This window comes from Lutjanus erythropterus, chromosome 13 (genome assembly GCF_056507025.1).
Source record: "Lutjanus erythropterus isolate fLutEry1 chromosome 13, fLutEry1.hap2, whole genome shotgun sequence".
Taxonomy (NCBI): Eukaryota; Metazoa; Chordata; class Actinopteri; order Lutjaniformes; family Lutjanidae; genus Lutjanus; species Lutjanus erythropterus.
Genome location: NC_139329.1, coordinates 15011388 through 15027270, shown reverse-complemented (window position 1 = coordinate 15027270; position 15883 = coordinate 15011388). Strand labels below are relative to the sequence as shown.

Here is a 15883-nt window from a genome sequence, read left to right as displayed (position 1 = left end):
AAACCACAACAACCTGCACAGAGCTTTGATACTTACTATAGTGTGATTAAAATATATCATATTATTTAACACGTGGTATTGAAGAAGTATTGATAACCCAGTACTTTTGACAATACAGTGCCTGTAACTGACAGTAAAACAAAGAGAGACAGGGCATGTTCATGTGTGTACTTTTTGCCTGTGTTTGTGTGTCCCGTCCTCCATCTCAGCATTTTCGGAGTGATCCAGCCACGTTTTTCTGCTACTGATAGTCTTACCTCAAGGAATCAGCTTGACTGCTAACCTCATTCGTTTTCATTTGTGCTGCGCAACTGAACACTGGAACCAAGTCTGGAAGCCGTCCAACACCCTGCCTGCTTTTCGTAAACAAATTCTACAAAGGCTTAGGGAAGAAAAAGAAAATTTGGCATGGAACTAAAGCAGTTGAAACCAAGAAACAGCATGATGACAGAAGGGATGAAGACTGGATGAAATAAATGGTTGTAGGTTGCAGAGTGAGGCAGAGGTGCTGAAATGATTCAGCATCACCTGGATCAGCAGCAGTATTTGAATTTGAATGGTAGTCCAGTCCCAGACGTACAGTAAAACAGGACACCTTCATGAGAAACTTAATGAGTTTGTGTTTTTACCATCTCATCCACCCTCAATTTGCTCCTTCTAATTAATTTTTCATCTTCTTGCTCAGCTGAGGCTATAAAGGGCCATGCATCCCCCAAAATGCAGCTAAGCACATTAGCTCTATCCTTCCAAACAAGCGCTGTCTCTCCCACCCACGAACTTCCCTTCATGAGCTTGCCCTTCATGTGACTTTTGAGCTAATTTGGAGCATAAACACTGGGTCAGATGAGTCCTGCCAGCAGTAGGAGTGGTAATGAGGATTCAGGCAAGGGAGAAAGTGGATGAGGAATCCAGAGCTGTCCTTCTAGCAAAACCTGCCCACCAAACGATGAAAAAAGCAGTCAGGATCCACATCCAAAAGAGTTTGGTAGAAAACAAAAGAACCCAGAAACAGAAGAGAAATCCTGGACATGTAAAATAAATAAAAATACATAACAAAGGATGGTATTGCCTGTGTTTGCGGCCAAATGAATTTGAATTACCCCCTCCACTGCAGCATGTTTTTGTATCTTTTCTTTTATGTGTTGTTACACCTCGAAGCCATGGCTGTTTCCCTGCCTGGCCTCTAATGAACGTGATATACCATGCAAAATAAGCTTTGGGTGGTTAGGGCCTCTGCTGTCCAGGTAAACAAAGGCTTCTCAGACTATAGACACAGAGATCGGGCGCTATCCCAGCTTCCCCTCGTGTTCAGCGGATTACATTTCATCCTGGAGACGGCCGCTCCAAACCCTCGTGGTTGTTATGCCTAGCCCTCCCCCCTTGCTGCACATAATCGCCGCAGCTTGAAAGAGCTCATAAATCAGCCTAGCACAATATATCGTAGAGGGAAAAATGTGCGCCCCTGGCATTTGAGACGGCACAATGCCAACCTATGAGCAGGCCAATTCCACCCTTTGTATTCAGCAGAGAGAAAAAAAAACAAAAAAAAAACAGAAAGACTGTTTGGTGGCTTGCTTTGAGATGTCTAGTATGCCCACTCACTCTCCCCCTCCCTGTGTGTTTGAGTGTGTGGGTTGTTCCATCCTTTTGTATGTTCATAATTCCGTTCCCTCATTGGCATTAACTTCTTATTTAACTAGTATCATAACAATGCCTCAGCTGTAATTGGTAGCTTTGCCTTTCTCTGTCTGCAATAAGTACGATTACAACAGGAGCAGATCTCACATAAAGCTGAATTTACAAGTTTAAGCATTTGTATTGCAATGCAAATTACCAGAAAGGAATAATCCATGCGTAGTTTAAAGTCCGTGTAAAATATTTCTTTTTTTTTCAAAACACATTATACATCTTAGACAATAGTTGCTGAAAATGTGAAAAGACTGAAAACTATGCAGTACTGATTTGTGGAGTAAACTGTCGCTCACGATTTGTGTTAAGGATTTTTTTTTTTGGCGGATCTGAAACTGAGTTGAGTTGAGTTTGAGTTTGGGATTGAGTTGAAAGGTCACTGTCCTCTGGCTCTGGTGGTTCAAACATGTCTGTACAAGTCCAAAAAGCTGCTAGACGGAGCACCCATCTTTAAGGTCATAGTGTTGTTTGACATTGAGACAGCAGCCCCATATTTCAAAGCAGAGAGAACTGCTGGTTTTTCATGATTTTGAGACTCAATTTTATATAGCTTACAATTTGTTGAATCATTCAGATTTGGTAGGGTGGTAAATACCACTTTTCTGTGGTGTGACAAACTCAGAATGTGCAGTCATTATTGCTTGTCTCTCTTTGTTTTTTTTGTTTGTTTGTTTTTGGGGTTTTTTTAAGATTACTTTTTGGGCTTTTGCCTTCATTACGATAGTGACAGCTGAAGATATGACAGGAAAGGGGATAGAGAGAGGGGGAATTACATACAGTAAATGGGCTGCAGGCGGGACCCAAACCAGCGATCGCCGCAGACGACTAACAGCCTCGGTATGTGGGGCGCACACTCCACTAACTGAGCTATAGGGGCGCCCCAATAGAAAGAGTTTTTAAACAGCTATGAAACAGTCTCAATTTAATACCGATACCTCTATATGACCATATAAGCAAGGTAGATGATCTTCAAGATGACTGGCTATTTCTACTTAGTTATTCTTAATATCTGACATTGGATTTTGCTTGAAATCAGATGAAATGAGCCTGTGTTTACATTGTCCCTGGCAAAGTTACAGTGAGTAGTATGTTAACAAGTTCAAATGCAGCAGGAGAAGATTTTTATTGAGATAATTTTATTTAATATTTTAACATTATATTTTGTAGTTATTACAGTGGAAACCCTCAAAAGCAACAAAATATGAACGTTTCTTGCAGTAGGTTTACATTTATACGTTTGAGGCATGAATCAAGCCACCTTTGACATGCTAACAGCAAAAGTGGTTAATGACTCTGAATGTGCCAAACAGCCAGAAAGGAGATTTTGTTAATTTATTTCAACACTATATAACCTTACACAAGTAGCGTAGTCCAAAACACAGGAATAAATGTTGGGGATAAATATGGGGATGCTAGATGCTGTTTAGCCAATGTGCCTATTTGTCCCTGGGGTGGAATAACCAATGTGGCTATTTACACCTGGGTGTATATAGACTAGGATGGCAGAGACAAGCACTCAGGTGTCTGTAGCCAACAATGATATTTTCACCCAGGGTGTAAATAATCAGTAAATAGGCAGTTTTGTTACGTAAACCTAACCAGGACCCGCATTTAACCCATATATCTACTGCAACCTCTTGTCAATAGTGATTCTGTCACTCCTAGCTAAAATAAGTGGGAAGGCTGTGAATGCTGCTGTATATTCATATTTTGTTTATTTTTGTCTGCAACTAACAGATTAATGAAAAAGTGGTGGACTAACTAACTTAATGGTTTTGTCAACAGTTAGGGGACAGGGCTAATTATTATGAACTTTAAATAGCAATGGCTGTACTCTAGTGACTTTTATAGGATTTTTTTGTTTGTTTGTTTGTTTGTTTCCATCAGGGTTTAAAATTCTAACTTCACAGTGATCGGGGTCCTTTTTTTTCTGATGTCTTTGCTCACATCTACCTGCTATCTTCTGCCTGGTCAGATCAATGTGTTTGAGTTAAAACTAGGGGTTACTGCTAAACGGAGGATGCCAGGCATTGATGTTCTGCAGGCTCGTCACTCAGTCTCAGGCCTGTCCTGTGAGATAAGTCCTGTGGCCTGCTTAGGCTGATCAATGGCAGAATCCATACAAACACTCTCCCACACAATCGGCTCTCTTTGTCTTTGTCATTAACTTGTTTTCTCCTCCTATCAGTGCTTTTTGCTCGGGATCTTACCCTTTACTTGTCATACTTCAGAGAACATAAAGATAAGCCTTACACAAGAAAATGAGCTGTGTAATTAATTGGTCTCAGTAACAAAGCAGCTGTTTGACTTTTTGAACCTTGTACAGTGTTTAATGGTTGAATGGTTTGCTGTTGTACTTTAGTACACAGAGTTGTGTTATGTTATTTTGATAATAACTTAAAGAAAACTTAGCCAACCTTATTGATGGGTCCCTCCTCTCCCTTGTGCATCGCAGTCAAGGCTAATTCTGTCATAAAGCATGATGTAATGCATTGAAATCTACTGCATCATCTCCACATCAACCATAGACTAATTCACTGTTCTTCTTTCCACCACCTCCCCCACTCCTCTTGTCTGTCCTTAGCTAAGGTCAAGTCAAAGTGCGCCCCCACGTTCTTCGCCTGTGCTAATGGTGTCCACTGCATCATCGGACGCTTCCGCTGCAATGGATTGACTGACTGTCCTGATGGGAGTGACGAGGAGAACTGCAGTGAGTGTCACACCACAACCAATTTCAACAGTAGCAATCTGTCTCATCCCATGGCCACCAGAAGTCATGGTCTGTTCAGTGATGTACTGTCCCTCAGTGATAACAGTTTATCCTGCAGTTACTGTACTGCTACTCTATAGCCTGTGGTGGGTTGAGTGCTGAATATGTAGTTTACTTTAGTACAATTATTCCTGTAAGATCTGAGCATTTAAGTGGCAGTCTAGTAATTTTACATTTAAAATTCAGTTTACTCATCATGTACTACTAGACCTGTAAAAACTGTTATATAGTCTCACCTGGACTTAAAATCTATAAGAAGAAAGTCTGTATTACAAAACTGGTGTTGGAGTTTATGGTGTTAACAAGGCAGTGAGAGCTCTAGCTAAACAATACAATCAATTTCATTATGGGAAAGGTAGGATGGAGTGCTTTTGGAGCTTGATCCACACTATGAAATAAAAGTATGAGTGTTCCAACATTTTTTTTTAAATATGTCTCTTTTCAGTCAAACAATATAATGGATGTGACTTTGTTTAGATTGCAGGCAAATCAGATTTATTTCTGTAATCAGATCTTAAAGACAGACTGACCGCATTGTTTTTTGCAAGTGATCAGCTGGGATTTATGTGTCCAGACATCACCAGCCTTTCTAAAGGGTTGGATGTGATAGCAGGGTTTCCCCAGTAAAGTTGTTAGACCCGATGGCAAATATCTTTTGACGGGAGCCAGCAGCCAAGTGTCTTTTTTGACGGGGGCCCGGAGTGAGCCAGCGACAGATTGATGGCAGCATGAAGGCAGGGACCTATAGTTTCTGTGAAAACATAATCATGATTGCAGTAACAGAAGTGAGGTTAAGTGACAAAAGAAATTAAATTGACTTTCTTGACTTTTGAAATTATTTTTTATTATGACAAACATTTATTTCATAGCACAATTTTAAACAGAATAAAAACAAATTGTCTCTTGCTGTGGACTACCATACATCTTTTTCCAAAATAAGGTCCCACAGATAGATGGGAGGGGGAGGGACTTTGCTTCTCTGTTGATGATTCACTGTTTTAACTCAACAATGTCTCAACAATCAATGTTGCTGCTGAGCTTTCCAAACAGTATATCTATGTTTCCAACTGAGTTGCCCCAGTGTAACTGTTACTTATTCAACATCTTGTAAATACATCCTCTGAAAATAAAATTGCCAGATGCTTAGGCCTTGTGGGGGCTCAACTTATGCTTGATGAGCCACCCTGTGCCACACTTTGGTCACTCTGGATGCGACGTTATTGTTGTGTGTCAGGTTGCAAGCGATGCACTTTGAAAACTGATTTGAGCAACCAGAGTGTCCGGACTTGGACACATATGTAGAAATCCAACTGAAATCAAATTTCAAACCACCTCCAAATGGGGCTTGGATCAGATGTTCAAAAATCACATATCATGTGTTTCTTTGCTTTTGCAAAAGAAAGACTGTCTGAAATCAATCTGGATACAATCTGGATATGCCAAAAAATGGATTTGAGCTGGCAGTCTGCACAAGGCCTAAAGTGCAGTACTAAACCTTTGGAGTATTCTCTTTGAGCTAGAAATATGCTTCAGTGAACCACAAAGGCATAAATACTTTGCATAGTTGCAGTGCTAAATAATGGAATAAAACAATGCTTAGTGAGACCTAGCTCAGAAAACTGAGCTGACATCCCAGCCTCCATCTGTGGAGGTTGGGCAATTGATTTTTTAAGGCAAAAATCTCTTTGTATTTCCAGAGGCACATCACGCACATGAGTATCATGTAATGGTTGCCTTTTTTAGATTTGGTTATGTACAGTGGAGGCAGAAGTATTCAGAGCTAGTCGCTAGAATTTATTGTTCAACCTGGTTTCTTTTGCTCTGATCTAGTTTTTGTAATGCCAGAACAGTATTGCTCGTGCTTTCTAAAGCGTGAAGCAGGTATTCTTTATGTCCCTTCTTTCAGGGGAAAATGAAGGAGAATATCATTCTATAAAGAATCCAATTTCTGCACTGTTGCTGCTCCCTCCACTCACCATCAAATCCTGCATTCAGAGCAGATAATACCAGTGGTGACAAGGTATAAATGGCAAAAAGCAGGAAATTCTACTACCTTTTCAGAAAAGTTTGAGTCGTCTTTATTTGTTTGAATTGCTTTTAACTCATAACTCTGCACCCTTAGCTCTAGCTTTGCCTTTAAGACAGTTTAATACCCATGTTCCATTGAACTGAAGGACGAGGGGAACACCCTGGTGTAGTCTATATTATAAAGCATATAGTTTGTCCTGGCATGACCCCAACGCTGCTTTCCCAGTGGGGACTGTGCATCAAGCTAATCACTCACCATTGTCAGAGGCACCGTTCCTAGCCTGCAGGGCCCCACGCTCACAAATCTAATCTGGCCATTTAAATGGAGCTTTGCTCCACGCTCCCAGCACATACTGCGTCATCACTGTGTAATTGTCTGGATCTTCTCACAAGATAATTCTGCCTCATTTTGCAGAAGACAGAACAAAGACCAAACCAGAACATGTGTTAAAAGGAGGACATGCTGGGCAGGAAAATTTAGAAAATTTTCAGTTAGATTTTTGTCCGACTCTCCCGATCAAATGCTTTACTAACTCAAACTGTTTTTCATGATTAATTCAATCTCTTAAAGTCCCCATGAAAATGTAATACCCATGTTTTTCCTTTATATTTAATCATATCAAAGTGTTGTAGATCAGCAAATACAAGCACATATAAACAGCCTTTAACACCCCTCAAACTACCACTACAAAATATAAGTTTTATTTCCTTTTAAATCATTTTTTAAACTCTGAAGTTTGTTTTTTACTCACAGTTGTTCTTGTTTGTCAGGTAGCTTTGAAACCTCTCACTGTAACCCCCCTTGAATTAACACTTTACACTTGACCTCTGCTCTGACTCAACCCCAGCAGGTAACCCTTTGGTTTGCTCAGAGGCGCGCTTCAAGTGTCGAAACGGCCACTGCGTAGACCGCAGCTTCTTGTGTAACGGCCAGGACAACTGTCAGGACAACAGTGATGAGGAGCTCTGCCTAACTACAGCAGGTAAGTCATTAAGTCGAATGAGATGGACATCTATGCAGAAAAGAAAGGTAAAGGTAGTAAGAAAATGTTGATACTTGGGTGTCATAATATGTTTTGTGATACTGCATTAATTCTCAAAAATATATATCTTGATATTGTAATACATGCAAAGATGGTTAATTTTGTGTTGTGTTTAAACCCCTGACGACTAGATGGCAGTGTTGTTATCTTCAATGTTCTGATTGCATAAAAAGTAAACGTTTTAAATTGAGATTTCATGCATATGGTAGCGTGTTCATTATACTATGACAGTTTTCCCCAAATTAGATAAAAAAAAAATAGCAGTATATCACGTTTCTTGGAGTATTGCACTATATTGCATATTGAATTGTAACCCCTGTATCATGATAAGTACCATATCACAGATTGTTGGCAATACACAGCCCTAATGATGTAGTAGAACTGAATTATAGCAGATCAGAGACATTACTGATCCCTCACACATTGCAAACTGTTTCATTAGGGTTTTGGTTGGTTAACTGATGCATTTCACCAAAACTCAAAAGATTATACAATAAAATCAGTCACAAAGCTACCATGGGAACATTTGAAGTATGATTTCTTTTGATCAACAGTGTGCACTTAATAAAAGGAAAAGAAGCAGCAGAACATGGACTTTGATAAACCATTACAAATATTGGCAGCACAAGAATCCCAAAATTCCTGCAAAAATAGCAATATATGGCTGCAGATTAGAAAGTTACAAGAAAACAAAACAGTTACTATATGTATATATGTTACTATATGTAGATAACATGTAACGTGTTCATACTATGACACCATGTTTCTGCTAGACCAGTGCTCTACAAAGAACCATATAGTGTCAGAGAGTGTAAAGGTATTTGCCGATGATATAAAAACTATACACTAATAAATGAAATATGCACTCACTCTACAGAAGTGGGTAATTTGTACACATAATGTGTAGATTTAGGGATGTGATTTAGAGGCTGTCTACTTCATCACAAACTCCAGATGGAGGGACCATATGTACAACAAAAACTAACAATATCTGTATTGATGTCTGATTTCATTATCTCTTAAATAAACAACACTTTTTGAAGGAGGAAATTAGAAAGCATGAAAATTGTGTACAAGATATGCATCAGGAGCAGGTTTACTGCATGAGACATGCATGATTTAAGCTTAAACTTATGAGAGGGACAGTTTCAGAACTCGCAGAATTAAAGGACTGTCTTTGGAATGACTTTAAAAACCCTAAAGAAATGAATGTTCAAATCCAGGGATGCCCAGATTGATTTGTCACAGATCTTTATCAGACAATATTCAGTAAAAATATGTGATCAGGAGATCTGGATTAATGCTTTCTTATCGCCAATAGCGAAACTAATTAGTTACACAACACACGTGAGCCCATTTTCAGCTGTGTTGGTGTCATTGACACATACTATCTACATATATAATATAACTGTAACATAACCCTGTCCTCTATATGTCAGCCATGTTTGTCACATCTGTTTGCTATGTTAGTGAGGTAGCTGCGATCCACTCTCCACTGAAAAGTTACCACATTACGCTGTTAATACTCAACACTTCCTGTGTCCATTTCATTACAAACTCTCTAGCATTTCAGTGGACATCATTTCTTTGCAAATTCATTAATAGGACCGGGTGTTAAAAACCATTAATTTCTTTGCAAGGCTTTTATTGTGACATATTTGCAGGAATGTGGGATACTGACTGACTTACAAGTCCACCTCATGCATGGGCTCATTATGTTTCACTTGAAAGTGGCTGAGTGCTTAATATGAAACTGACCTATAATACTGCTATTCCAGCTGCTACAACAAAACAAAGGAAGGTCAGTATTATCTGATTTGGCTCATAGACAATCAGCAATCGTGATTGATGGCAAAAAAAATGTGATTGAGGCATTCCTATCAAAAATATGGTGACACACTACCAGATCACATCCCTAAAGCTACACATTATGTGTACAGATAACAATTAGCAGTCCCTTTATGTGTACTGTAATTAAACCATGCCAAGAATGGTCAAGTAGATGATAATCTTTCATGGAGGGTTTTAAAAAACACTGCACAATAAAAACCTTGACATGCTATGATTCTGTCTGACAGAAACGGCTACAGAGACACCAATTATGTTGGATGAGTAAGATAAGTTTCCTCAACACCTCAAAAGTATTTAAATAGTACTCACTATCTCCTCTCACTTTATTTGCTTCATTCAGAGTTCATTCACAACAACAACCCACTGGGTCGTAACCGCTGTCGCTTCCACTTATTGTGACGAACTGGAGTGTAATTTAATCAGGCCATAATTGTTGGAATTATTGGCAGTGAACTTTGGAGCAGATTTCTGAACAGGTGGAAGCTTGTAGGTAGCTTTTCTATAAAAGCGGATGAAATGATGATAGAGGAGGTGGAACATTCAGTCACTCAATATGTCACATTTTGTGATATTTCTGAAAGCATCGCTCGGGAAATCTGTTCTGCAGTCTGTGCTTCATAAAGATATAAAGCAAAGCCTCTGACAGATTAAACTTTATGCCAAATGAGCTGCTGCGATTTTTTTCTCCCAGCTTCATGTTGTGAAATATAATGATATTGATGACATTGTGCATTGGATTGTGGCATAAATAGCACCAGTATCATCTCTGACAGTGAGGCTGACGTCTTCTGGTATAGCATGTCTCATTCCACTGGCAGCTTCGCTTCTCTCACGCAGCTGCTGCCACTATGGCACAGCAGTCGGCTTCTGTCAACACTTGAGCTGTACTTCCACTGGCAAGCCGACATGATTTCTGCCAGCAGTCCAACCCGGGTGTGCATATAACCCCAGGCAACCAAATGTGGACCACTGTCAGTGTTTTTTTTTTTTTTTCTTTCCTTTGTTAAAAAAATCATGTGGATCCCTATCCTTCTGTCTAGGTGCTGCTGTCACATTGATTTACTCTGCAGTTAAAAAAAAATGTCTGTCAGAAATAACAAAACGGAAAGTGCAGAGTACCAAAAAAAGTCGACAATAACCTGTCAGCATCTATAGCCCACAAGACAGTAATGTTATTACAAGTACTGAGATAGGCAAAGTCAGCAGAAAAAGTCTGATAAACAGAATATAAACAGAGTAAATCCTAGTGAAACTTTTCAACACCATTTATACTCTGAAACAAAATAAAACAGTTCTTTTTTTTTTTAAATGCCTCTAATCTGACACAGATGGGATAATGCTTGCAGGATATAATTATTCCGCTTGTTATAATTTAGCCTGCCATCTAAATTTAATATGCTGACATTAGTCAATCTATTGTTTTATTTTGCCGAATTACTGAAGCAGATTTAATAGAGTTTTTATTATTCTTTTTTAACCTGTGTTTGTGTTTGTCAGGGAGGCAAGAAAGGGAATAGATCCAATATCACAAGCCTGTCTGTTTCACACTACACCACTCAATGCAGATCCACAGAATGCTGGATGGAACTCTGTAGTGATGCAGAAATATTGATCGATATCTGTGTCCACTGCACTTCATTTCCTTGTTGACAAGTGAACAATACCGACTCTGGTGCCGGCTGGCAGGATGTAGCTGTGTCTTGTTATGGCATCTGAGAGATTAGGTCTTGAATCACAGTCTTCACAAGAAATACTGGATAGGAAGAGCAGAAATGATCAAGCTGCTCACTGTTGGCAGAAAATCTAATACTTAGTTACATTTAATGTAACCGGTGGTTAAAATGCACTGTTTTTCAAGGAACTGTATTGTTTGTATCCTTGATGCCTAATAAATGTGTGCATTTCTTCTCATGTAAGAAACTTGAATTTTGGAAGACTTTGGCTGTGTCTAAAATCACTCTCTATTTTCTATACAGTATATATTCACTGCACTATATTCAACCTGCGCCATTTTATTTGAGAGTTTGAATTCTGAGTGTGATGTAAAGGAGAAAACTGTAATATATTAACTGTAATAAATCATAGAATGACCATGATATGTCATCAGAGAACGAAACACACTAAGCTGAAATAATGGTTTCTCTGACAACGCTACAGCTTTCTATTCCAGTCCACAACTTATCTTATTGTTTGCCCATTTCACATTTAATAGAGTTCAAATTGTCATGACACACTGTCTCCCTATTGGCTCTCCTGTGTGGCTGTCAAGCTATGGGGTGGGATTGTTAGTTTGAAAGGAGCATGCCAAAGTATTTAAGTGTGATGATGGGGAGCAGGTGTGGGACAGAGAGACGCTGCGACAAGAAGACCGTCAAGTTTACCCATTTTCCATGCAAAGTTTTGTTTCAAGTTATTGACTGCATGTTTAATGTCTACAAAATGAACCGTCAATGGAGCATCGACGAAAAGCAGTGGTGGACGAAGGAGAGTGAGCTGGCAGAGCGAGGGGTGTCAGATTCAGAGTCAGAGCAGAGAGGAAAGCAGATGGCCCCACACACACTTTACCTTTAGCCTGGCAGCCAAACGCTCAGTTTGAACAAGATTCAAACAAACAGGACCCCACTCAGAAACATAATTCTATAGCACTGATAGTGGTCAAAAAAAATTCACAGGGTACCTTTAATACAATTAGTGTTCAGTGATAATTACCTGGCAGAAAACAGCCCATTTTATTACAGCTCAAAAATGGATCATAAAATATTATGTACCTCAGGGGATGAGTGAAGATCTAAGGTCTGAGCTTTATTATTAATAATATATAATATTGCCAGTCCTAAGTACAATTATTATACTCTTTTCTACAAAAGTGTCCTGCTTTGCAGTGATTTTATTAAAAGGCCTGCTATGCTTGACTGAGAGGCTTCTCAGACTGCCTCCATCTCTAAAATGTTTTCAGGTGTCTAATGATAAAGTACCAAATTTTCATCTTTTTCTTATCTCAAAAATGTCTGAACTTCCCAGTATACAGGGGTGTATTTTGCATGTTTTCAAATCAGCTCTCAGATCTGTACCAGTGCACCCACTTCTAACCTATTAGTGTTTGGACGTGTTGTTGTGTTCCATAAGACTCCTTGTCAGCACTGATTTTATGGTAGTATTTGTATGTAAGGGGTGCAAACGACCTAAATGTTCTCTCGCTTACGTTGCTGCTGAAAACCTGTGTAGTGCTGCGTAAAGTACAAGTGTCAAGAAGGTGCAAGCTGTCATGTTGTCATGACCTTCAGAACGAAAGAAGGAAGAGCAGCTTTTTTCTTTGTTTTTTAGTTATTTTTTTATCATCTCTCACTGTGGAGTGAAGGCATCGCTGGGGTTTGACTCCTTGCATCTCTTTTCTGCATGTGCACACACACACACACACACACACGCACACGCACACATGCACACATTCTCACCTTACATTCTGCTCTGACTTTGCCTCTCTCTATAATAAGCACAGACCTGCAGGTGACAGATAAGGCATACAATATCCGCTCTAAGCCACCTGAGCACAGCATCTTCTTCCTCACTTTCTCTGCCATACCACCTCCTCCTCCGTTCAACTCCTCTTCCTCCTTACCCATAATTACGTGCTTCAGTGTCTCCACATTTGCTTCCTTTATTTGAAAAGTCTAGCGAGAGTTCAGCACATGGCCTGTCAGCGGACACATCATCATGGCATTTATAGAGTAACGTTTGCTTATCCTGCCCTAGAGGTGTCTGATAATTAGATCCAGCGCCGTCCTCCAGCTCCTTTATGCCTTCAGTGTTTTTATTTCCCATCAGAGTGATTTTAAACAATTTGGCACAGTTAGATACGAATGAGGCAGCATGGAGCTTTACTGTTTATCGTTTTATTTGATGGGTAATTGATTTTTGAAATAGCAGAGAGGTGGCAAAGTGGCAAACAGTGCAATGTAACAATATACAATCTTCTATAAATGCATCGGTGCAATCATTGCTCGGTGAGATAGAAGGAGTAGGAAAGGGGAGCCTGTAACGGATAACAGAGATAAAGAAATGGAAAGAAAACCACATAAACATAATATAGTGAACCAGAAGGGGAGTCGCAAAGAGCAATGAATAGCAATAGGCAGGAAGATGGAGGTAAGCAAAGAGAGACAGGTGATTTGGTATAGAGAAAGGTAGGGATTTGGATAGAACTGAACGAGGGGTAAAGCGATAAGCCGGAGAGGATGAGAGCGGCATCCATCTCAAGTCGAGCCCTGAGGCCTGAGCAGTGTAGCTCTGAAAACAGGAATCACATGAAAAGCAAGCAAAGCAGAGCTTCTCTTTGCTCTCCCTGGTCTCCTGGCTGCTCGTAGCAGGGCGAAGAGAGCACGCAGTGATGGAGCGCATGTTTGCCCCTGCAACGAATTGTTGTTGAAGCACCGCCGCCGGGCTCACAGGACATAGCCAGATGCTTGGGGAACCCTCGCTGAGAACAAGAGAGCCACTCTGCATATCCAAGGAAGCATGTGCATGAGTGCCTGAGTGCACTCACACACACTCACAAAGAGTCACAGTGCATCTCTTAGTGATTGTTCTGCATATTTAATTGAGAAAAAATAACTCCGCAACCTCCAGAATAAACTTCCTGAAGGTCACAGCACAAACAACTTTAAGGACTCAGTATAAAAGTGATGAGCATAGAAGTTGACGCTCTTTTTTAGAAGTGTCTGAGAATCCCCTCAGAGTCATTTAAGAAAAGTAATTGATTTAAAATGCACACATCAGCGTCTCTCATTATGCATTAATTAACACAAGTAGAGAAAGAGTATCAGATGGTGTGGTGACTGTGGGAGAGTGTGATAGTGATTAATTCTCACATCTCCTCTATCACAAAGGAGCTCCTACTTGGCCTTTTTCTTAACTGAAGTTGTTCTGAGAGAGAAAAAGTGTCAACGTGATGTGAAGGTGGGAACAGAAGGCCGGAGGATGAGGGCTTCAAAGGCTCCCAATGGCTTTGTGTGTTTTTGAAGATAAGGTATTCTTTGTGTGCTCACAGGCATCAAAGGCATTTGTTTTGGTTGTGTTTTTGCATTTGTTTCAATGTGAATTTATTCTTTCAGTGAATAACACACACATATAAGTCCAAATTATGTTATGTTCTTCATTAAAACTGTGTGAAGTTGTGATAGTAAAGCTGTACAATCCTGCATTAAGTTTCATGACACAGTGCAGCTTTTCAACATCACATGAGGAAGATTTATGCTTTCACTGCTGCGTCTCCTCCAGGCTGTATAATATCAATGCAATAATTGGACAAATAAAAGGCAAATAAATCCTTTAACACGTGAAGACTGCACCGCCTGTGGCACACAAACACTTTAAAAGAATCTGTGCATCAATTAAGCTTCTTTGAACAAAAGGGGCAACATTAATTCCTCAGACCAAAATGTTTTCGAAATCAGGACACATCGTTGAATACATTTATACTGTTTGCTGGATAAATACATTAGCATGTAATTAAAACTACAATGCATGAAAAAAAGGGGATATCTTGTATCACTCTTAGAGTGACGGAATCACTCCCAAGGGTAGGCCTTTGTTTGCAGTATAGTCTGCATATTCCATAATGTCTAGACTCCTATGGAGACAAACCATAAATCCCTCAGCAAATGAAAGAATGCTCATACAAATTACGCTGTATTGTCTGTTAAAATAAACTGTTAGTTTTAACTTTAAAAAGGTAGTGCTCAGGCCACCTTAAAATTTAAAGTTGACTGAATTGAAAAGACAAATTGAGGTACTATTGTAATAATTTAAGACAAATAAACTTTTCTGGTCACATAAACGTATTATTAATTCATTTGTACTTGTGAAAACATGTTCAATAAGCTAAGGATGTTAAGCTAAGATATTAAACAACAACTGTTGAATTACACAAACACATTTGATTTACTTTAACATTTTCTCAGTTTAAACAGTGAATTCTTCATTTAAATCAAAGAACTTACAGCTGCAGCTGCTTGTGTTGGAGCTAATTTGTACCAGCATTGGCCCAAAGACAATAATTAAAGATTGTATACCAGGTTGCAGCATGGTTCACAATAGGGATGTCACCAGAACATTACTGGTTGATACCAATACCAGTGAATTTCCATGACACTTAAATGCCCTATTGGATACCTGGTAAAAAACAAACAAAACAATAAAATTCAGCCATTATTATTTTTCTTTGTCACAAAACTCTTCTGAGCTTCTAAGACAAAAGACTTGGCAGTTGATTCCATGGCACATCTGCACCGTGGTTGTGATCTGTCCTCTGCACGGCTGCAAACCCCACCAGCAGTGTTTCAGAAGCATTTCAGCAGCGGAGCGTTTTGCCCACCTCGTTATGTTGACTTGCTCAGATTTTGTTGATTAGGTCCTCTTTCCTTGCTGTTTGTGCGTCTACCATGGATAAGCAGGCTACATGGTTAAATAATTTCTTTTCTGTCTGTCTTTATGAACGTGAGTCTGC

The 15883-nt window shown here is 39.5% G+C and overlaps 1 protein-coding gene across 2 annotated transcripts in view; it reads left to right on the top strand.

Annotated features, from left to right (window-relative positions):
* Positions 1–15883, top strand: part of ldlrad3 (low density lipoprotein receptor class A domain containing 3) — a 100362-nt gene that overhangs the window by 48965 nt on the left and 35514 nt on the right. Inside the window, exons 3-4 of one of the 2 annotated variants that reach the window (XM_084734925.1) lie at positions 4274–4399; positions 7339–7470. In XM_084734925.1, coding sequence (XP_084591051.1) covers positions 4274–4399; positions 7339–7470 — 258 coding nt within the window. Of the gene's footprint in view, positions 1–4273; positions 4400–7335; positions 7471–15883 lie in introns of both variants that reach the window. The other variant, XM_084734924.1, reaches the window with a different exon arrangement.